Source organism: Dasypus novemcinctus, chromosome 14, assembly GCF_030445035.2.
Source record: "Dasypus novemcinctus isolate mDasNov1 chromosome 14, mDasNov1.1.hap2, whole genome shotgun sequence".
Taxonomy (NCBI): Eukaryota; Metazoa; Chordata; class Mammalia; order Cingulata; family Dasypodidae; genus Dasypus; species Dasypus novemcinctus.
The window spans coordinates 102,081,791-102,103,285 of NC_080686.1; the positions used below are offsets into that span (position 1 = coordinate 102,081,791).

The 21,495-nt window shown below is 55.3% G+C and overlaps 1 protein-coding gene across 1 annotated transcript in view; it reads right to left on the bottom strand.

The window, feature by feature from the left end:
* COL22A1 (collagen type XXII alpha 1 chain) overlaps window positions 1–21,495 on the bottom strand; it is a 246,506-nt gene that overhangs the window by 150,821 nt on the left and 74,190 nt on the right. The window contains exons 12-17 of the mRNA XM_058276085.2: window positions 15,695–15,748; window positions 14,652–14,705; window positions 13,634–13,687; window positions 12,086–12,130; window positions 3,253–3,306; window positions 1,386–1,430 (exon numbers count right to left, since the gene is read on the bottom strand). Coding sequence (XP_058132068.1) covers window positions 1,386–1,430; window positions 3,253–3,306; window positions 12,086–12,130; window positions 13,634–13,687; window positions 14,652–14,705; window positions 15,695–15,748 — 306 coding nt within the window. The remainder of the gene's footprint in view (window positions 1–1,385; window positions 1,431–3,252; window positions 3,307–12,085; window positions 12,131–13,633; window positions 13,688–14,651; window positions 14,706–15,694; window positions 15,749–21,495) is intronic.

A 21,495-nucleotide genomic window follows, 5' to 3' on the forward strand; every position in this document is an offset into this window, starting at 1 on the left:
CTGAGTTCCTGATGACCAGTCCCACCTCATATGGCTCTCTCATGTGTCTAATGTGGGTGTCGGGAAGCCCCTAGGGTGCAGCCCTCTCTGGGCCTCCCCTGCCTTGAATGCCACTGGAGTGGTGTGATATGGTTGTGAATTCCAAAAATAGATATTGGATTATGTTTGTAATCTGGTCTGTACCTGGGCATGCTTGAGTTATGATAAGGGCTTTGATTGGGCCACATCTTTAGGGCATTGAGTCCCCACCCACCAAAGGGTGGGGACTGATAGATAAAAGGCCTGGCAAAGGGCAGAGTGGGGGCCTTTTGCTGTTGGAGTTTGATGCTGAAGTTTTAAGCTAGAGTCCCGGGAAGTCAGCTCACAGAGAAAACAGAAACCAGACCTGGAAGGGAGGAACTCTGAGCTCAGGAAGACCCAAGCCCTGGGAAGAGAGGAAGCTTGAACCCAGAGAGAAGCAAGGCCCTGGAAGGGAGGAACCCAGGAAGCCTGAACCCTCACAGACGTCGGCAGCCATCTTGCTCCAACACGTGGAAATAAACTTGGTTGAGGGAAGAAACTTATGCCTTATGGTCTGGTATCTGTAAGCTACTACCCCAAATAATTACCCTTTATAAAGACCAACCCATTTCTGGTATTTTGCATCAGCACCCCTTTGGCTGACTACTACAGCCACCTCTCCCTGCTTTCTCACCTGTGCCCACTGGTCAGTTCTCAGGCCAGCCCATGACTGTCTGACCAACCACTGGCACAGCACATAGCAGAGGGGTCCCCATGCTGGCAAGTTCTGAATCCCATTTATGAATTGGGGGATATTTAGCATGTGCCTATTTGCATGTTGAAAAGCATGTAGATCACAATAGTATATTTCAAATATTGTTTTTTTCTTGATAGGACAGTGTTCATTCTTCCTCTACCTGTTGCATGAATCAGGGCTGGACCCCTGTGTGGCCTCCTCCCTCCCCAAGGCTGGGCCTTCAGGCCCCTACAAGGAGCCCTCGGCTGAGCTTGTAAGTCTCGGGGCATGTCTCCAGCTGTGCCCTCCCTCCCTGCAGTATTCTGATGCTCTGTCCTGGGGTCCCCTCCCACAGCCTCCTTTGAGCCACACGAATCCCCTCTATCTTGGCTGGCCTCTCCACTGTGCCACCTTGGCAGGGCCATCTGGTAGACCTGATTATGGTTTGTTCTTTGAGCCATTGCCCAGATCTCCCTCAAGTTCACCCCCTGCAGCCAGTGGGTCAATCCCAACTCCCCATCCTTTGTGTACCCTTTGTTCCCAGAATCCAGTCTGGGCCCCTCTCCCTGGGCCCTGATTTTTACCAAGGACAGTTCATACACTTGCTTATCCAGAGCCCAGGGCATCCGCCACCCATGGCCTGACTCACCTTCTCTCCATGCGGACCTGTCACACCAGGAGGGCCAGGTCTTCCCTAGAGGAAAGAAAGAAAAAGGTGGATGGTCTGTGTGGGTGAGTGGAGAAGGATGAGGCAGGGAGGCACATACAGCTTCAAAGTGTAGCTCGGCTCTCCCAGGAGGAAGCGGTTCCCTTAGACCAGACTTTCTCAACTGTGAATATTGCTAGAAAGTTCTTTCACATTGACCTACACTCCACATCTCCATGTTCTCCCCCTTTGCAGAGCACTGGGGCTTCCTTACAGACAAAGACTTTCTTGAGAAGCAAGGACTCCTTCCCTAGGCACGTAAAGGATGTGTTAGAAGGAAACTTGGGAAGCAAGTGACCTAGATCTGCCTTGGGCCCAGGGGCCACAGAGGGCCAAGTCTGAGGGAATTGTAGGGAAACCCTTAGAAGGTGGTGACTGGCTACATCTCTGGGCTGAGGGGAAACACCAGCACCTTCCGTGCTGAAGATGGAGCTCACTTCTTCTTTAAGGACCCCAAAGAGAAGTTTTCCAAGAATGGCCAGAAGGAGAAACCAAGCATTTAAGGCTCCCAGAGGAGTCTGGATGGAGGTTAGTCCCCCATACTGGGAGACCTCATGTGAGTCTCTACAAGAACAAAACAGAAACAAAGAAGGATCTAGAAGGCAGCTGGACAATCAATGTTTATCCCCATTGACGAGATATTTTCAAAGTAGGAATTTATCCAAAAGACAAAACCAGAGCTACACATAAAGATAGGTCCATAACCACATGCAAATCCTTTGTACTATAAATAGCAAAGAACTAGACAGAGCCCGCATATGCTTTTCAGACCCGTGTTGCCTTCCCACAACCTGGGTTGCCTTCCCACCATCTGCCTGTTATTTATTTGCTAGGATATTTGTTATTTGTGATGCTTTCCTGTTAAAATGTAAACTGCCTGTAGGAAGGGGCTTTGTTTTCCTTAGCTAACACCAAATGGCTATGCCCAGTGTTGAGAGCCAGGCTGGGCACAGAGGCAGCACATGATGAATATTTTTAAGCAAATGAATAAATTATGGCACATTCACACCAAAGAATACTAAGCACCATGTCCTTAGTGAATATTTAAGAAAATGGTCCAATATGTGGACTTACATTATTAAAGGACAATATATACAAATCAAGATATTGTTTCTGGCTGATGGGAGTAAATGAATTTAATTTCTACTGATGCAGAATATTGAAATTAATGCATTTATTATAATGAACTTATATAGAATATGATTAATATGTTCAAATTAGTTACTTTATTTTTAAGTTGATGTATAGTACAACATATATAAATATACAAATTAATTGACTAATATATTGATATGTTAAATTGTATTGCAAACATGAAGTAATTTTCTAATTACCTTCAACAAGTTATTTGGTTTTTATTTATCCTTCCAAAAAGAAGTTCATGGCAATATAACACACAGATTTATTTTTTCCCACACAATTCTACACTTTATTCTTGCAGACCATCAACAGCAATCCGCCAGCAGTTTTCATAGTTTTGTATTATTCCCCCGTATCAGCGCACCCTGATGTGTCCCACTGTCTCCTTCCCGGTGGGTGTTTAGCTGGTTTCTAACCTCCTTTGCAGTGAATTACCCTGCGGGTGCATCGGTGTGAGCGCGTGTGTCGTCCACAGCCTCCACGCTAGTAAGACAGCACCCATCGCTGAACGTTGGCCGCCTAAAGCAGCGCGTCCTCTGGGCTCCCCCCACACCCCAGCTCGGGTGTCAGGGAACCACCAGCCGGGGCCTGGCCGCCGACCCGCCCGCAGCCTCGAGCTGGGACAGAGGCCAGGCTGTGCAGGCCTCGCCCCGCGGCAGCGCCCACTCACCTGCTCTCCCGTCTCCCCCGGCTTCCCGGGGAGTCCATCCAGGCCTCGCTCCCCCTGGAGAAGGGAAAGGAAGACGTGAGGAAAGGGCGAGAGCTCACCAGGCCCCAGCGGCGTGGGCACCCCGTGGTCGTTCCGGGCAAGACAGGGCGCGCAAGGGCCTGAGAGCCCGAGCCCGGGGACGCTCACGCCCACCAGGCACCCCAGGTGCAGGAGGGCCCCAAACACACATCCGGTCCCGAGTGCCCAGCGCCAGCGGGGTCAAGGGGCTGAGGTCAAAGGCCAGAGAAACCAGGCTGGGCTCTCTGCTCTTCATTTCCCGACCCTGTGACGGAGGGAAAGTCGTCAACCCTCTTTCAGAGCCACGCATGAGTGAGGCCTGCGAGGAATCCAACACCGCAGGCACATTTCAGAAATCACCCATTTGTCTGCAAATACATTTGGAGCCTCTGCTGTGTTCCCAGTGGCTGGGACACACCCAAGAGTCAACCACGGCCAGGCAGGCCATTATTCCTGCACCTGTCCTACATTAATTTGCACTCTAACCCGGCTGGGCTTCTATCTCTGAATGGCTGTGGACTTGGGGCCAGGCACTCAACCTCTCTGCGGCAGCCTCTGCTTGCAGGGTTGCATGAGGATGCTAAGCCCTTCCTCAAAGGATACCTGTGAATAAGGAGTGAGACAACACCTGCTTATGGCAGGTACTTGTAAAGTGCTAGCAATCCTCCAGCCACAGCCCATAGATGTTGGTGTCTGCACTCAAGGCTAACTCTCAAGTGCTCAGGGCTCAGCCAGTGCCCTCTTCTTCAGAGGCCCAAGTACTCCGCCTTGGAGAAGGGGGGGGCTCCAGGAGGTGGAGACACCGACCGCTAGCAGCCCCCTCCCCCCTCGGCGCCGTGGCTTCCTTCCTTGCTCCGAGCTTCTGTGCTCGCTGTTCCTTCCAGGGCTCAGTGCCACGCCAGCCCCTAGACCTTTTCCTCTAAAGGCGACCCCGCAGGCCCCAGGCTGGCTTCCTTCCTAGCCCTGAGTTCATTTTGCATTTATTGTCCGTTTACTCTCTGCCTCCCGCACGTGAGGACCCAAGCCAGGTGCGTCCGCTCCATTCCTGGGTCTGCAGCAGCTGGCACAGGCTCCACGGTGAGGCCCCTCCTCGTTTGTTGAGTGGCTTAAAGATTATGCATGAAAATGAGCTGGAAGCTCCTGTTCGTACCTTTCGGTTGTTGGTTTTTGTTTTGGGAGGTCGGCGCCTCTCTCGGGGCGCTATTTTCTTGGCCTTCTGCTCATTTTCCTTGACGTAGTCCCAGGTGTTTACCGGAGCCCTCCTCGCATGTGCCTCCCGGTGGGCTTTCCTTCTCGGCGTGGACGCCCCGGTCCTCCTGCTTCTTGGGAAATTACTCTTCTTCTTAGTCTGGAACAAACCCTGATGATCCCTGGTCCTGTTCGAGTCGGGGACATGGAGGAGTCGTCCTCACAGTCATGGCCAGTGGCCCTGATGTCCCTCAACCCTCCAGATCCACTGATTTGAATTTTGGGCTTGTCTCCAAATCTCTCCCAGCTCTGCAGTTTTGGCGCGTTGTTGGTAAACTTAACGTGTGCTTTCTATCTTTCAGGAATGGCTAAAACATTCTAGAACATTATAGCCACATTGCTCTTTCCAGGCACCCTAGTGCATTTAATTCTTATAACACAAAGACCTCCGGGCATGGCGGGATCTGGGGTGAACTGAGGGGGCAGCAGCCTGGAGTCCATCCCTGCCAAGTGACTCCTCGTCACAGGTCGCTGCATCTTTCTTCCCTTCTGCAGCTCTCTGAGGCTGGCAGCACAGATGACGAGGCCAAGGCCCAGGGACGTGAATCTCCTTATGCTCACTTAGCCCCGCTGGGCGTGCGGGCGCTGGTACTGGAGCCTGGGCACCTTCTCCTTAACAGTCCTTCCTTAGATCACCCCACGAGCTCTGAGCAGAGGACACTGGCGAGGCACCCTGTCCCTCACATTGGCCCTCGGGAGCTGGCAGGCATTTTAGAGCTCATGGAACCCAACCTCTGAATTCCCCAGGGGGGAGACTGATGACCTCGGTGTGCACGTGGGCCAGCGGCATGCAGGAAGCTAGTGGTGGGTCCAGAGCCGCACGCAGGTTTCCTGATGTCCACGCCAGGGCTTTCTTCTTGCAGCAGGTGGCCCCACTAAATATCACCCCAATATTTGGCATTTCCACGAGGCTCAGAGCAAAGGAAAATGTGTCGATCAGGAGCTATTTTACTAGTTCTATCCCGAGGCAGAGAATTATGCCTGTTGCCCGAGTCCCCATTTCCTACTACTATTGAAGATCAGCAGAGCTTGAAGCCAAGCCTTCTCCCAGCTGCAACTCAGCACAGCTTCAGGGTGCACCCAGAGCACCTGGCTGGGTGCAGGGTCAGCAAGCTATTTTGCTAGTCAGTACACGACAGTGGGCCAGGATGTGTACAGCTGGAGAACGGAGCGATGTGCCTCTTCCTTAGCAGGGGCAGGGCAGAGGGAGAGAATGCGAAGCAGAGGGCAGGAGGGAAAGCACAGAGAGAGAAGGACAGAGGGGAAGACAGAAGCAGCAGTATACAGCAGGGGCTCACAGGGAACCGCCTCTGGGGCCCAGCCTTGTCCTGAAGGTGGGGGAGAAGCACAGGCAGGGATTGGACCAGAAGCCCAGGGAGAGCCCCCCACCTAAGGCAGTCCCACTCCCTTTTGTCTTGCCGTTTGCACCGGCCACACAAGCACAGCCGCAGGCTGGCTTTGGAGAGCCGACCACCAGCCTGGTTCCGGGCACAGCCTGGGAGTGGGAGCCGGGGCTTCTCTGGGGTGCAGAGGTGCATGCAGCCCTGGTTAATGACTCAGGTTCAAACCCGGCTCTCCCACTAACAAGTCACACATGACCCTGGAAAAACTTACTTAGCTTCTCTGTGACTCAATTTCCCCATCTGCAATTCGGGGATGATAATCTCCACCTCACAGAGCAGCTGTGAGGATGAAGAGAGCTAAGACATGTAACACGTTTAACATGAGGCCTGGCAGGTGGAAGACCTGTATGAGAAGACGGTTAAGCAAACCAGAGAGTGAGTGTGCAGAATGGGAGAAAAGCAGGGCAAAGGGCCGCAGCTGCAAGAGAGGAGCAAGTGAGGAGGGTCACAGTGGGGCTGGGTACGTGCCGGGGAGCAGGGGGGACGCGAGGAGGGCGTGAACTGGCGTCAGGCCACCGGCTCTAAACCCAGAGGGCCGGCTGCCCTGGAGAAGGTCCACCCCTGCAAGGGATTCAACCTCCTTGTTGGTATGAAATAGGGAAAAATGGAAGAAGCAAGGAGGCTCTAATGCAGGTCTCTAAGCTCCCCTCAGAAACGACAGGGCAGTGTCTGTGTGTTGATGCAGATTAAGGGGATCAGTTCTAGTCGAGCACGTGCCGGTACCAGATGCTGGACAGGCTTATGACGCGTCCTTCCTGTCTTCAGTGAAGGAAACCGGGTCTCCGAGTTGAGAGCGAGTCATCCGGTTCACACAGTTCGGAAGGGAAAGTTCCGCCAATCGCAGACCCAGTCCGGACTCCAAGGCGCTGGAAGCTTCTCTATGAGCCGCATCCACTCGCTGCAGTCCCGGCTCGCGACGGCAGAGGGCGCCCCACCCCGCTTAAAGCAGGAAATCGTGCCTCCACCTCTCAAAAGGAGGCACCTGTTCTGGAGAATTCTGAACTCCTGAGGGTGAGATGCATATCCAACGAGGAAGGTGGCCGCGGAGTGCTTTGTCCCCTCCCCGCACATGAAATAAAAAGAGCTCATTTAAACCGGCGGAACGCCTCTCCGTAGACCGGAAGACAAATGCACTGGCTTTTCTCCAGAAATAAGCTGCTTCCAAGAAGCGGGGCAGCCGCTGTGCCCCTTGCCATCTTCTGCAGCCCCTCGTGTTCCAAGTCCCAGCCCTTGTCCTCAGCCTCTGCCTCACAACCCCTGCCCCCAAGCTCCTAACTGCCCCCTGCCTGCTCCTCTGCTCTGATCCACTGCCCATGCTTTCGGCCAGGCGGTCTTCCCCAAATCCTGTTCTGGCTCCCCCCACCCCGTTCCCAGGCACAGGGTCTCCCTGCCGCCTGCAGGATCCAGTCCCAGCTCCTTGGCCTGGCAGGACAGGCCCTCCACATCTTCTCCCCACTGGCTGCCACGAGCCTGGGACCGCTCGGCCATCATTGCAGCCATCTACACCACTCTTGCTCTTTCCTGCCTCTGGCTCAGCCCACACGAGTCCATCTTTTCAGAAAGCCCACCTTGCACTTTAGCCTCTGCCCCCAGTGTGGAAGGCAGCATAGGAATCGTTTATAAATAATCCCGTGATCTTGGGCAACACCCCGACCCTACCCACCACAGTCGACTCACTTATTAAACAAGGAGAATTAAAATAATCTTCTCACCTCTCATTCGCTTGTTTGTCATTTTGGTCAGAATCCATCGGGCCTGACAGCTAAAATGCCCAGCTCTTAGTAGAAGACAAACCTGGGTAGACAGTGGTGCTGCACCCCAGCTCAAACGGAACCTCCTCCGTGACAACACCCACTACTCTGCTTCGCCAACAGAATTGACTTCTCCTTCTCCAGGAACCATCACCTTCACTGCCTCCTCGCCCAAGGCAAGGACGCTCACTCTGCCTCGCACTCTGCGGGTCTTACCTGCTCCACCAGGCCATGAGCTTTTAGAGGCAGGACGCCCTTCTGGTTTCTAAAACCCCCTCAGGACTGCTTAGAGGAAGTCTCCCCCGCTGCTCGTGCAATGAACAAATGCATGATGCCTGATGGGCTCCCTTCGGCCATTCCATAGCCAGCTCCAGAAGCCCAACTGGTGACTGCTGGGCACAGCCCACATAAAGTGGCCGGGGGCCGTGAAGATGAGCGCAACACGTGGGGGTGCCTGGGTTAGCTGGTTGGGTCATGGCTTCCATCCCTTCAAAATTCCAGGTCTTTTTCTTAAACATTTATGGAGCATCTACAAGGGAACATTTTCCTACATTATCTTTTTAAATTCATTTAATTTGATCCTCTTCCTGAGGTATGTCTTACCATTCCCACATTTAAGATAAAGACGCAGTGGGTCAGAGAGCTTAAGAAGCTCACCCAAGCTCCGAGCTAGTAATGGCAGAGCCAATGTAAGAATCTAGCTCTCTTGGTTCCAAAACAATTGTTCTTGCCATTTCAACAAGGTCACCGTGCTGTGGGCTTCCCTAATCCCAAGCCAGGGCAGGACACCTGGAAAATCCTCCCAGGGCCCTCAGGAGCTTAACTGTTGACAGCCCCCCAAAGCTGCCAGATAGACCTCGCTTTGCAGGCAGAGCGGGGTGCAGAGCTTCCAATTTGTAGAGCATTAGTGAGTGGACACTGCCTTGTGACTTGCCTTACAATTGGCCCACTGCGCAAGCCCCACGTTCCCTAGACAGATTACCAAGCTCCACCACCCCTCGGTCACCAGGACAGCCTCGTGCCAACACAGCCTCCGGGCAGCTCCTGCACCTGCAATGGCATCTTCTGGACAGCGCCCCCTCGTGGCTGCTGGGAGAGGGTCACAGCCATCGGCGGCGGGCAGCTCTCTGCAGACGCGGTGTGGGAAGGCCCACCCGGCTCCACGCCCACTGAGGCCGCGCAGCTGGACGGGCCTGTCCCAAGGACAGACGGAAACTTTGTTCTGGCTGACATGAAAGAAGTCCGAGCAGCTCCCGAAGAAGTACTGCTTCACTCATCGAATGTAAGCCCTGGAAGGGGCAGTCCAGGCACCTTGTAGGGCAGGTGTGTTAAAGGAGGTGCAGAGAAGAGCACCTGTCCTCAGGCAGCCGGCACCTTAGCAAGGGGGTCAAAGGCACGCCCGAAGCTGCGCAAGCGGGGCCCCCAGGCCCTGCTTCCGCCATGTCTCTCTGCACTCCAGCTCTGCATCTGTCTCTTGGTCTCTCCGTCGCTGTCTGCCTCTCTGTCTCTCTCGGTCTCTGTCTGTCTTTCTCCTTCTGCATCCATTCATCCTCTCTGCACCTCTTCCCTCTCTTGCCCTCTCCCATCCCCTACCTGTCTGGTGCATGCTGCCCAGCACTGCCCCAAGCCCTTTACCTTCCCTCATTTAACCCCTGTGGTCACCTGAGCTGGAAGACAGGCTTATTCTCCTCACTGGGGACACTGAGGCCCAGAGGACAAACACCTCTCCAAAGGCCACACAGCGGCCGGGACATTCCAATGCCGGCTGTGCGTCCCCTCTGCCACAATGGTGCTCCTGGCTACAGGTTGGAAGTCACAGCCTGGAGACTCAGAGGCAAATGGGGATGGCCGGGCTCCCTCTGCTGGACGTCACCCTGGAGGCACCGTCCACCGCCTCTGCAGGGAGTGGGTGGGCCAGTCCCGGCTTCCATGGGGAACGGGCAGGTTGGGAAGGGGACTTGTTCTCATCATAATGAACCACAAGGCACCGGGAAACATATCACCTCTGGACCTCAGTTTCCCCATCGATACAACAGAGGCCCCCAGGTGTCCTCTAAGACCTTCTCCCAGCCAACAACTCAGGCAAGGAAGGCACAGCCACGGCCCCTTTGTTTGGGGGAATCACCTTCCCAGGCCGCCCGGGCCTTCTGGATTCCTGGGGCTGACCCCGAGATGCCGTATTGGCATTGGACTTGAGACTGACAGCCGAATTCCTGGGGGTCTCTGGGGGCCTCCCCGTCACAGCTCTCTCTTGTCTCGGCATGACCTGGCTCTGCCCACGCTCCAGCCTTCCCCACTCCCCTCCCTGCTGGGCTCTGGCCTTAGGACAGGTTCACCCACAAAGGAGTCCCATGCTGCACACTTGTTCATTTAGCAAATGTTCGCTGAGGCCGCCTGTCCCAGCTCTGCACACAGCGCCCTCGGCCACCGTTGTTTACTCTTCAAACGTCTGCCTTGTCCACTGACCTCAAGGGAAGGGCCTGAGCAGCTACCGCATCTGCACCTCCTGCGTCCGAACTCGGGCGGAGCAGGTACCCAGGGCCCACCAGGGGAAGACAGGACACCGGGGGCCTGTGCGGACCGCCTCGGGCCGGCCCCCCGCAGCCCTGGGCCTTCGGCATGAATCACTGCCAAGCCCAGAGAGCCCTGCCCCGAGGCCCGTTCCCCACCCCTGCTGGCTCCTCGCAGGGCTGTCAGTTCTCAGCCCTATGCGCGCGCCACGCCGGCGCCGTGATCCTGAACCTTCACTTCCTCCAGATGCCACTTTCCTGTCTCCCAAGGCACAGGGGAGGAGCAGGCCCCTGGGAGGGTCAAACACGTGGAAACACTCAAAGCTCGCCAAAGAACAAAAAACACAAATCCTAGCGACCATGGGGTAGAGGTGTTTTTCCCTCCTTATTCAAGTTTCAGTGATTAAATTTGAATATACAAACAAACAAACAAAAATCATGCTTTCAAACCTGAATCGGGCCAAACTCTAGCCCCTGCCTCCTTAATTATAAGCAGGCTTTTGGAAAGCAATGAGGCGATATGCTTACAGAGCCATAAAGAGGCTCATTTTCTTTGACCAGTAATTTTACTTCTAGGAAACCTGCCTAAGGAAATAAACCTAGTCATGAAAAGACAAAACCAAAAATGCTATTGGTTCAAAAATGTTCACTGCAGCATTATTTTTAATAGTGAAAAGCTGGAAACACCCCATAACGATCAGTAACAGGAGAATGGGTACATAAATTATGGTTTATTCACTCAGTAGAATGTTGTACAGCCATTTAAAATAGGCTATAAACACTCTACAGCAGCACAGTGAAAATACTGTACCTAGAACAACAAGGATACACAATTGAATGCTCTATGGATGACTCTGTAGAAATAAACCAGGTACACAAGAATAAATCCTAAAGAAAATGCACCAAAATATTCACCGTGGTTGTACCAGGATGGTGGGATCACAGGCTATTTTCCAAATTTATTGAGATCAAACTGTATTACTTAATAATGAAAATATCCTTATAAACCTGGAGAAATATGTACTGTTAGAATGGCATAGACTTTGAAAAAGTTTGCAGACCCTGGCTTAGAGCAGGAGAGCCAAGTGTCAGGGCTTAGAACACTTGACCCCAGATCTGAGGGAATTCCACTAAGGGGCTTGAGAAGAGCTGACGGGCGACCCAGCCCCAGCGCCTGTGTGGGAAGACGGAGGCGGGTGGGATTTGCACTCATTAGTTCCCACCCAGCTGAGATGTGAGAACTCTATGGCATTAACAGATGTGGAAGAGGTGGATCTGGGAATTATTCCTGCAATGACCTGGTAATGTAGCAATGAAGGAATGGATTGCCTTCCCCTCCCTCCAATACATTGGCAGCTATAGCTGTCCGCATGTAAGAGCCCACGCGTGGGTCCATTCCAACGGTTGGTAAATAAGGATCAAATGCAGGGCATGACTATCACCTATCACCACCAGCCGCGCCTTCCGTGGGCAAGTCAGGGTAATGGAGCGGCGGGAGGTTATGCAACTTGCCGGATCGGATGGGAGGCCATGCTGGAGACCCTAGCCCGGGGGCTGCCGAGCCAGGCAGGCCTCTCCCCATGGCCTGGAATCCTAAGCTCTGCCTTGTGGAAGAGCACTTAGCCTGCGGAGAAGAGACCGCAGCCCTTGTACGGGGAACTTACCTTTAGGGTGGGGCCCACCACCCTGTCTGCCCCCGCCCCCGCCCCTCCACGTGCATGTGTGATCGTGCTCACGCACCCCTGCACACACATGTGAGGATGCATTCTGCACGTGCATGCGCACATGGGGTGGACAGCCCCAGGTACCCTCTTCCTGGTTTCCGTGGAAGGCCCACTGGCAGCTCAAAGGACACTGCCCTTACCTTCTCTCCTCGGGACCCCTTGTCCCCTCGTTCTCCGTGAGGACCCTGGGGACAAAACAAGAGCAGTTACACACGATCCCCGGGGGTCCATCTCTGTTCTCACCACCGGGGGCCCATGGAGACGGGATAACGGGGAGATGCTGCTCTCGGTGGGGGCAAACTCCACGTGGCGGCCTGTGGCCCCCTCCGGCCTGCGCAGCCAAGTCAGGTCACTTCAGGCGTCAGGAGTGCCCTCGGGCTGAGTCTCACCCCCACCCCCACCCGAGACAGACGATTATCACACTCGGCCACCCAATCCAATTCCAGGCTGTTGCCTCCCCTGATCACTGCCTGGCCACCCCCAGCAGATTTATGACCCCGTCCTGAGGGCCAGCCCCTCCCTGGCGTGACCCTTGACCTGTGCGCTCACTGGACCTGGTTCTTTGCCTGCGTCTCCCACTGGGATGGAGACCCTCGAGGCAGGGACGGTGTCTTGTCCCTTTTGGCTTCACCCATATCTAGCTTTGCCCTGGCACGGAGGAGATGCCCTGAAAATGTGGCTTTCAATGAATGGGATGCAAAAAGGAGGAACGAGGGAGGGGGGCACTCAGGGCCAGGGCTGCCCAGGGTGTGTGCTCTGGTGGTCACCGGAGTTTAAGAGGCGTGTCCCCTAGTGTGGCTACAGCGGGCGGGGAAGAGCCTGGCTTGGCATTTCTGTGTGAGTGCTGATCCCCATGGGAGGCCCCCAGGGACACAGCCCGGGCCCCAGGTAACAGGGGGCAGCTGACAGAGGGGTGCCCAGAGAAGCAACGAGCAGCAAGGTACCCCCAGGGCACAGGGGCTCCGTGGGGCAAGCTGGGCACCCCGGTATTCACCACTTTGAATGAAGAAAGCAACCCATGAGCGGCGGTGGGGTTCCTGGCCTGACGACACGAATCTTCGGGCCAGACCCTGGCTGTCAGAGGCTTTGCCTGCCCCGCCTGCACTGCGGGCTGCGCTCTTTGGAAGTGGTTGCTCCTCCAACTCTTTAATTTGGAGAGACTCTCAAGTCTGTAAAAGAGGGCGCGTTCGAGGGCTAGGCGCCCCAGCCTCCGCTCAGCCCCTTGCGTGCCACATTTACTTGTTGGTCCGTTTCTCCCCTCATCTGACTCAGGCCCGGCCCAGCTCGGCAGGCCTGGCACTGCCCCAGGGCTGGGGCTGCAGTGGAGACGCCTTCCCCTCCTGGGAGCGGGGGGTGGGCGGTGGCATTAAAAACAGCTTCTCTCCACCGAGCATCAGAGCTGCCTGGGCTGTGGGTTCAAGTGCAGATTCCCAGGCTCCACCCAAACTGCAGCTTCATTCTCTGGCCGCAGACCCAGGGACGTGCATTTTCACCTGTTCTCCGGGTGATGCTTAAGGACCAAGGTAGCATTCATTTAAGGGTTCCCAGTCTAGGAGGGGGAGGCGGGTACTCCCCTGCCTGGTATGTGCAGCTCACGGGGTCCTCGGGAGCTGGGGGGGCGGGGGGAGAGGGGGGACCTGTCCCAGGGCCTGGCTCCCAATTCCTGGGGGAGGAAGTGCTTTACTCACAGGGGCGCCGACATGTCCTGGGGGTCCGGGGAGTCCTGGCGGTCCTCCGGGTCCCTGCGGAAGAAGTTTGGGAAGCAAAGAGGAAGGAAAGGAGGGAAAGGTTCAGGAAGGTGAAGGAAACACGAGCGAGAGGCCACGCCCTGCCAGCAGCTGCCCCGGTGCTGAACCGGCCATTCTCCCGCGACACGCGCCGGCCAGCCGCCAGCTCGGGCACCACCCCCCATGCTCCCCCAGCACCCCTCCCCCGGCCCCCCATTGAGAATTCAGGCCCCTCCTGCCCCGGGGGCCGTGACCCACACCCGGGTCTGGGTGGCCTCGAGGACCACCACCAGCGCGCTGCCTCTGGCCACGCGTCCGTCCACCTGCAGGGCCTGCGCCCCTGCTCTTCCGGACAAAGGGAACCCCGCCCATCATCGCGCCTTCCTTGGGGCCTGGCCAGCTCTGGACAAGTCCAGACACGAGCCCGGCAGAAGGCCAGGGCCGAGGCATCTCTGCCGCCTGAGCGACAAGCTGCTACCACCTTTGAGCAACTAATTTGGCGAAAGCGCTCAACGCCTCCTGGAGCACAAGGGCATGTTCCCTCGGGCCCTGGGGTCCCCACAAGCGAGTCTTCAGAATCCTGTAAAGTGCCAGCACCTAAGGGAGCCGGCTGCATGCATCTGCCTCTCTTGCTTCTATGTTTCTTATGAAGGACAAATGAAGCAGCAGCCTCCAGGCTCAGGGAAAGGCTACGCAAATGGCCATGCCTCCGAGCAAGGATGGCCGTGCATCCACCATCTGCCTGCAAGACGGGGAAGACGTCCCCGCACTCCGGCAAGACCAACGGCTGAGGGTGCCGTGACCCCATGCGTCTAAGAATTTAGGAAGACCTGCATACGCTTGGGTCTACACACACGCGTGTGCATGCACCTTCACCAGGTCGCTCGGGAGCCCGTCTGAGCAGCCCCCACGTAAAGCCAGCAGGTTCTGCACCGCGACGTGCCCGCTGGCTCAGAGCCCAGCCCGAGGAGACACTTACCCGCATGCCTGCCTCGCCCGGCAGCCCCGGCAGCCCCGGCTCGCCCGGCTCCCCCTGCACACACAGAACAGGACACAGTCACAAGCTAGGAACACGGGCCCTGGCAGGCCGGGGCAGCCCGAGGCCACAGGGCACATCCCTTTCCTGGAACGCAGAGCTCAGCACAGAAACACTGTGACAACCAGTGGCAGGGGGGGGGGGGGGAGGAGGGGGCAGGGGGCAGGCTCTCCTGGGAGGCTTTTCCCACAAGCAAGGGACCCGCCTGACAGCCCGGGGTCTGATCCCAGCTCCCACTCGTTCTTGCTGCTGGACGCCAACACAATTAAATACAGCCAGAGCGGAAGAGGGAGCTGGGCAACCGCAGTCATGGAGGCAGCCTGACAGCAGCGATTTGACCCCCTGGGGGGTGACCAGCAACTCGGGGGGCCACTCCCCTCCTGATCTTGACCTGGGACTTCTTCTTGGGAAGGTCCACAGGTGTGGAGTTGGGGTGGGACTCAGGCTATGCAGGTGAAAATGACGCAGGGGCAGAGGTGGAGAGCCAGAGCGGCTCCTTTCACTTGGGTTCCTGGTGAAAGGGCTTCTCTTTTCCCAGAGTGGACAGCCCCCCAGGTGGCGTCCCCTTGTGCTCCAGCCCAGATGCTGGCGGATGCAGAGGCTTGGTCTGGGGTTCCGGCCAGAGGGAGGCTGGCCACGGGCGCAGGGCATGGAGGGCAGATGGCGCCGGACACCAACTACTAACCAGCTACTAACTGGGGACTTGAGCAAACCGCTCACGTCACTGAGCTCAGGGGCTGGGCAATGTATACCTGGGCAGGTCAGCTGGTCAGCGAAGGGACAGGGTCATTGCCAAGGACAGGCAGGGACGACCAGTACCGCTGCTGCTATCCCAGCGGTTAGGCTGACCTCCAGGCCCCGAAGACCCTCAGACCAATGAGCCCCGCTCCACGCGGCCTGGGGGCAGGGTGGGCACAGAGCCCCTGGCTCAGCCAGGAGGTTGCGCCCTGGGCTCCACAGGGCAAGGGTGGGGAGGGACAACCTACTCTCACGCCTTTGCTGCCGTCTCTCCCAGGGGGACCAGGCAGGCCCAGGGAGCCCTGCAAGGAGAAAAGAAGAGCAGTCAGTGAACAGTGAACTCTGAGGCCATGCCCGAGGCGCAGCTCCCAGCAGCCCAGCGGGCAGGGGCAGGACGCGGCACCGCAGGCCCCACCCCATACCTCCTCCGCCCTGGCCTGCCTTTTAACAAGGTCCCCCCGCAGTCCCCTGCCTATGACAGGATCCTCTCTCACTCTGGTCTCCGTTTCCCACGTGCAGAGCAGAGGGTCCAGCTAGCCAGGCTTTCTCAGCCTCAGCACTGTCGTCCTCGGGGGCCAGATCATCCCCTTCGTGGGGCTGTCGTGCGTCGGAGCATCCCTGACGCTTACCCACAAGATGCCAGCAGCACGCCTGCCTCCCCCACAGCGGCGACAAGCCAGAATGTCTGCAGACATTGCCAATGTTTCCAGAGAGGCAAAATCACCCCCAACTGAGAAGCACCAGGCCAGAGCAGGTGTTTCCAGAATGCTCTAGCTGCAAAGAACAGCACTCTACTATATCAGACGTGGAAGCAAGCAACAAGCAGGAAGACGGAGCGGCTGGGGGGAGCAGGAAGGCCGAGCTGGAGAAGACTCAACACCCCGTTTCTCCACCCCCTTACCTGAGGCTCGGGAGGGGGGGGCACAGCCTGAAAGCAGCGAACTCCAGGCTACCTACACTCCCGTCCAGCTCCACCGACACCCGGCTCCCCTCAGAGGACCCCTCCTGAGACGTCCACCCAGAAGCCCCCCCATCAGTTCCCCGTGTGACCCTGGCAAGCCAACGCCTCCCCAGCCTCATGTGCACCATGGGTGGGGGTGGGGGTTAAATGCACAGACGAGTTAAGGAACCCAGACGCTGCGTGGGGCCCGGGCCACGTGTTCTCCACACGGCGTCTTCTATAGGCTCCTCGGCGACCCCACGAGATGGCTCTTGCTATACTTCTAGTTCTGATCTATAAACACATGCTCGTATGTAGGTATGCAGGAACACACACGTATTTCCACAAAGTGGCTTCTGCGGCTTCAACATTCTGTGATATTGAGAGACAGACAGACATCGGTGACCCTGGAGTCAGACGACGTGAGCCTGCCCAGCTCTGCACCTTTGGGCTGTGTCACTTCCAGGCCCCTCACATTCCTGGGTCCAAGGCGACAGGATCCGTGGAGGGCTGAGGGGGGGCTGGGAAATTCCAGCCCACGCTCCACGAGGCCTCCTGGAGCCAGCCCGCCCTCCAGCACAGCCGGCCCTCCAGCACAGCCCGCCCTCCAGCACAGCCCGCCCGGCCGCCCGCAGCACGGTGGGTGAAGGGCATTAACCAGGCAGGCACACAGGCGCCAGGAACACGAGCCTGTACCCCCGCTGTGTGTGGAATAAGCCCCTTGGAGGGCCCAACGAGGTTAGCTCTGTTGCTCGCACCCAACAACAGTTTCACTGGGGAGACGAAGGCACTTGTGCTCAAACAAAATACTGATTTGCTGGCAGGTGGTACTTGGCTCATAGACTTGGAGCAGGAGGGGCTGGTCCTGGAGACTGAAGACAAACTAAAGTGGCCGGTGCCTTCCAGCGGCGATGTCTCTGAGCACAGCAGCCTGTGGCTGGGGGACCCAGCTCAAGCAGCAGTCCCTCCGTGTGGTGAGCGCATAACTCTGGGCACATGACTTCCTCTCTCTGAGCCTGCCTCATTTTCAGTGAGATGGGAGCAATCACAGCTACTGTGAGGAGCTTCTGAGGCTGTTAAACAGCTCGACTGCTTTCTCCCCTCCCCTTTTATTTATTTATTTTTTTAATGTTACATTAAAAGAATATGAGGTTCCCATATACCCCCCACCCCCTCACCCCACTCCTCCCACATCAACACCCCCCACCACCATGGCACACTCATTGCACTTGGCGAACACACCCTGGAGCACCGCCGCACCGCTTGGATAATGGTACACATTGTAGTTTACACTCTTCCCCGGTCCACCCAGTGGATTACGGCAGGATGTATAATGTCCAGCATCTGTCCCTGCAACATCATTTGGGACAAGCCCAAGTCCCGAAAATGCCCCCACATCTTGTTTCTTCTTCCCTCTCCCTGCCCCCAGCCACTACCATGGCCACTTTCTCCACATCAGTGCTACAATTTCTTCCATTACTAATCACAATAGCTCCATAGTAGAATATCAGTAAGTCCACTCTAATCCATACTCTATTCCTCCATCCTATGGACCCTGGGATGTTGATGTCCACTTCACCTCTATATCAAGAGGGGACTTAGATTTCACATGGATGATGGATGCAATTCTTCGGCTTGCTGTTGTAGGCACTCTTGGCTCCCTGGTGTGGTGGTTGACCTTCTTCACATCCCTGTTGGCTGACCTGGGTAAATCCAATGAACCATAGAGTAGGAGTTGCAAGACTGCTGAGGCTCAGGACCCAGCTGGCACATGGAAATGAATCTCTAGTGCTTTCTACAGCCTTTCCAAGGTTTGATGCGGATGGCATACTTTGATTTGTGATTAATAAGTGTGAAGGGGGAGGGACAAGGTTGGGGATGCTTTGGTCTGATAACGTTGTGAGATGCAAAGTTAGATGAGTTGAGCAGGTTTCCTTGAAGCCTTAAGAAAGCTCTTGCAGATGATGATTCCCCAGTGTCCTTGCCTACTGAGACTTTGTCACGGAGCATGTGGGACATGGAGGGACATGCTGGCAGGACGGCTGATTGTTGGTCCCCAGGATGATTCCTTCAGCTCACTGAGGCCCCTGGAAGAGGCACCCATAGGTGGAGCACCCCAATACACATGTGACCATGCCACTCCCTTGATTCAAATGGCTCAGCAATTCCCCAACTCCAGCCTAAGTGGCATCTTGGAAGGACAAAATTAAGCAACTTACTGTCACATAGACAGGGATGCCTCAGACAGGAAAGGGGACAGGCCAGTCAGCGACAGCGAGGGGGCACCCGCTCCCAGCTGGCCGCGCTTCCAGTGGCTGGCCAGGGCCAGGCCCTCAGCCCAGAGGCAGGGGTGGACGCTGGCTCACAGAAGACTCTCAGGGAGGTCCAGAGCATGAGAGCATGTGGGCGGCACTCCCGGGGCTCAGTGTTAGTGCTACTCCTCCCTGAAGCAGAAATCTCAGACATTAGCTGGGGAAAGCTGACCTGAGGGGTCCCATCAGCCCTCACGAGGGCCCGTGAGCCCAGGATCCTCGGAGTGTGGCCGGGTTGCACAGTGCATGGAGAGCACTCGCCCAGACCCCCTGGCACCAGGAGCAGCGTGCCAGGCACAGCGGGAGAGGAAAGCCCACTGTGAATCCCAGGTTCTGCTGAAATCCTGACCATGCGACCCCGGGGACGAACCGGCAGTTTGGGGAAGCTTCAAAAGGATTGTTCAATGTTGGGTAGAGAGGGTTTGCTGTGGCAGCTGTTTTCTGGAATAAATGTGGTCAATCAGGTATTTTGGGGGGGCTCAAAATGTCATCCTCCTTACTGGGGGGCAGAGGTGGGGTGCTGCCAAGCAGGTGGTTTCTCGACCCATTCTGACCAATTTCCATTCTCAGGTCAGCATAAGATCCAGGAATTTTATTAGATTCGTCACTGCCCTCATGAAAGGTATGTCCTCATGAAAAAGCTCACCTGACCCAGACATTAACTGTTGACGTGTCACCTAACTTCAACATTCCTTTAGAGAACACCCCTGCTCCCACTGCAGCCTTCCTTCATTGGTCTCTTGGACTCACCATCAGCTACCTGTATAACCAATCATAAATTAACAAACATATTTTAGCCCACTAAATTGTATTTTAGGCATTTACTAACTCTCTGATATATTGCAATATAGCCTTGATGTATGTTAAACTTTTAAAACAGCCAGGAGCAATTATCCGTAACAGTTGTGATTCACTGAACCATAACCCAGATGCCTTGCTCCTCTGATGCTGATGCTGTTTTGTAAAATGCAGTTTCATTAGTTGCAAAACCCAGGTTGACACTGCTGTCAGATGAGAAATGAACGTGGGCATAATTTGTAGACGATAAATTATTTTAAAATGCCAGTTACGTGTACTATACTAGAACTAATAACATCTCCCAAAGCCCATGGGGTGGATCAGCAAGAGGAATAGAGACTGGAGGGTGCTTAGAATTGATGAGGAAGTATGTGCAGGTATGGATCTAAAATAGAGTATAAGAGAAGAAGAAAAAAGAAATAATACAGAAAGGGCAGGGAGGAAAGTATGAAAAGCGAACAAAAGAAAGCAAAAGAAAGAAAGGAGGTGGTGGGAAGGATGGAAGGAGGGAGGGAAGGATGAAAGGAAGGAAGAAGGGAAGGAAAGAGGGAAGGAAGGAGGAAGAAGGAAGAATTTCCCACCAGGTTGGAGGAAGAAGGTCAGAATTCAAAGGGAGCCTCTGCTGTGCCTTAACTTAGCTAAGGAAGTTATCTCCCTCCTGAGCTCCATCTCCTGTAAAATGCCTGATACAAGAGGCAATAATATCTCTGGCCCAAGGTGGCCAATAAGATGCCTTGAGACAATGCTTGGCAAAATGCTTCATGTACAGGGAAATTCTAAAACAGCATTAGGGGCTGCTATTTGGGGCAGACTAACCAAACCTCCACTTTCCACCTGCAGACAGGAAATTAACTCCTAGGTTGTCAAGAGGATGAAAAGAACAATGCACGTGAAGCACGTTTCAGAAGATAACCAGGACCTGAAGCAGTTCTACCCTAAGTTTACACTGGCAGCTATGACTCAAAATCAGCCCCCCAATACACACACACAGCCCCCATGATCCCACTGGGGCCTGCCCGAGGGTTCACAGCCGGAGGAAATTACCTGTCCACCCACACCCAACCGTCAGCATCTAGAGGCCCAAGGACTGTAACAGCAAATGAGAAACAGGGAGAAGAGAGTTGACCCGTCCTCTGTTCTTTCAGTGAATTGGACATCAGCACTTATTTCTAGGTGATAGCAAAGAGACGGCTCCACTGCTAGAAGTGCTGTCAGTGTCACCCTTTGTCCATTTGGTAGGAGGTGGCGCAAACCTAGAGCTGGGCTTTCAGGAACATTCTGGGCAGTGGCTCTTCAGTGCTGGTCCCTGCACCACCAGCAGCAGCAGCAGCACCTGCGGCCTTGATAGAGATGCAAGTTTTCTGGCCCCACCAAAGGAATCTGGGATTACACACCTAGGGGTGGGTCCCAGCCAGCTGTGGTTTAAACACTCTCCAGGTGATTCTGATGCATGCGAAAGTTTAAGAGCAACTACTTAGGGCTGACAACTGCAGGCTGCAGAGTGAAAAACACTGAGGTCAGAACTGGCTCTGCCCCTTAGTGATGAGGAAAAGTCACTGGCACCTGGTCACCCAGTTACCACGCCTGTAAAACCGGGGAAAACCAAGGCTTCCTCAAAGCTTGACCTCAAAGAGCATGTGTGCAATTCTTGGCAGGCAAGAAGGATTATAAACACTAGGTACTACCTTTATTCTTGGGTGCTCAGTGAATTATTTTAGATACTTTGAAGAAAGGACGCCCCCTGCTTCGACATCAGCCCACTCCTGCTTCGACGTCAGCCCACCTGGAAGAGGCTCTCTAATAACACGCTCGGGCTCCCCGAAGCCTGGGGAGTGAGAGACGCCCCTGAGCGGGAGGTGGAGCAGCCCAGACATTCTGCAGCTGTCGGCGCCTCTGGGGATTGGGGCTGAGGGCGCAGACACGTCATCTGGTGTATAAAACCCAGAACACGATGCTGGTGTAATGGTAATTCCAGCTAACGCTTAAAGCACTTTTCCTA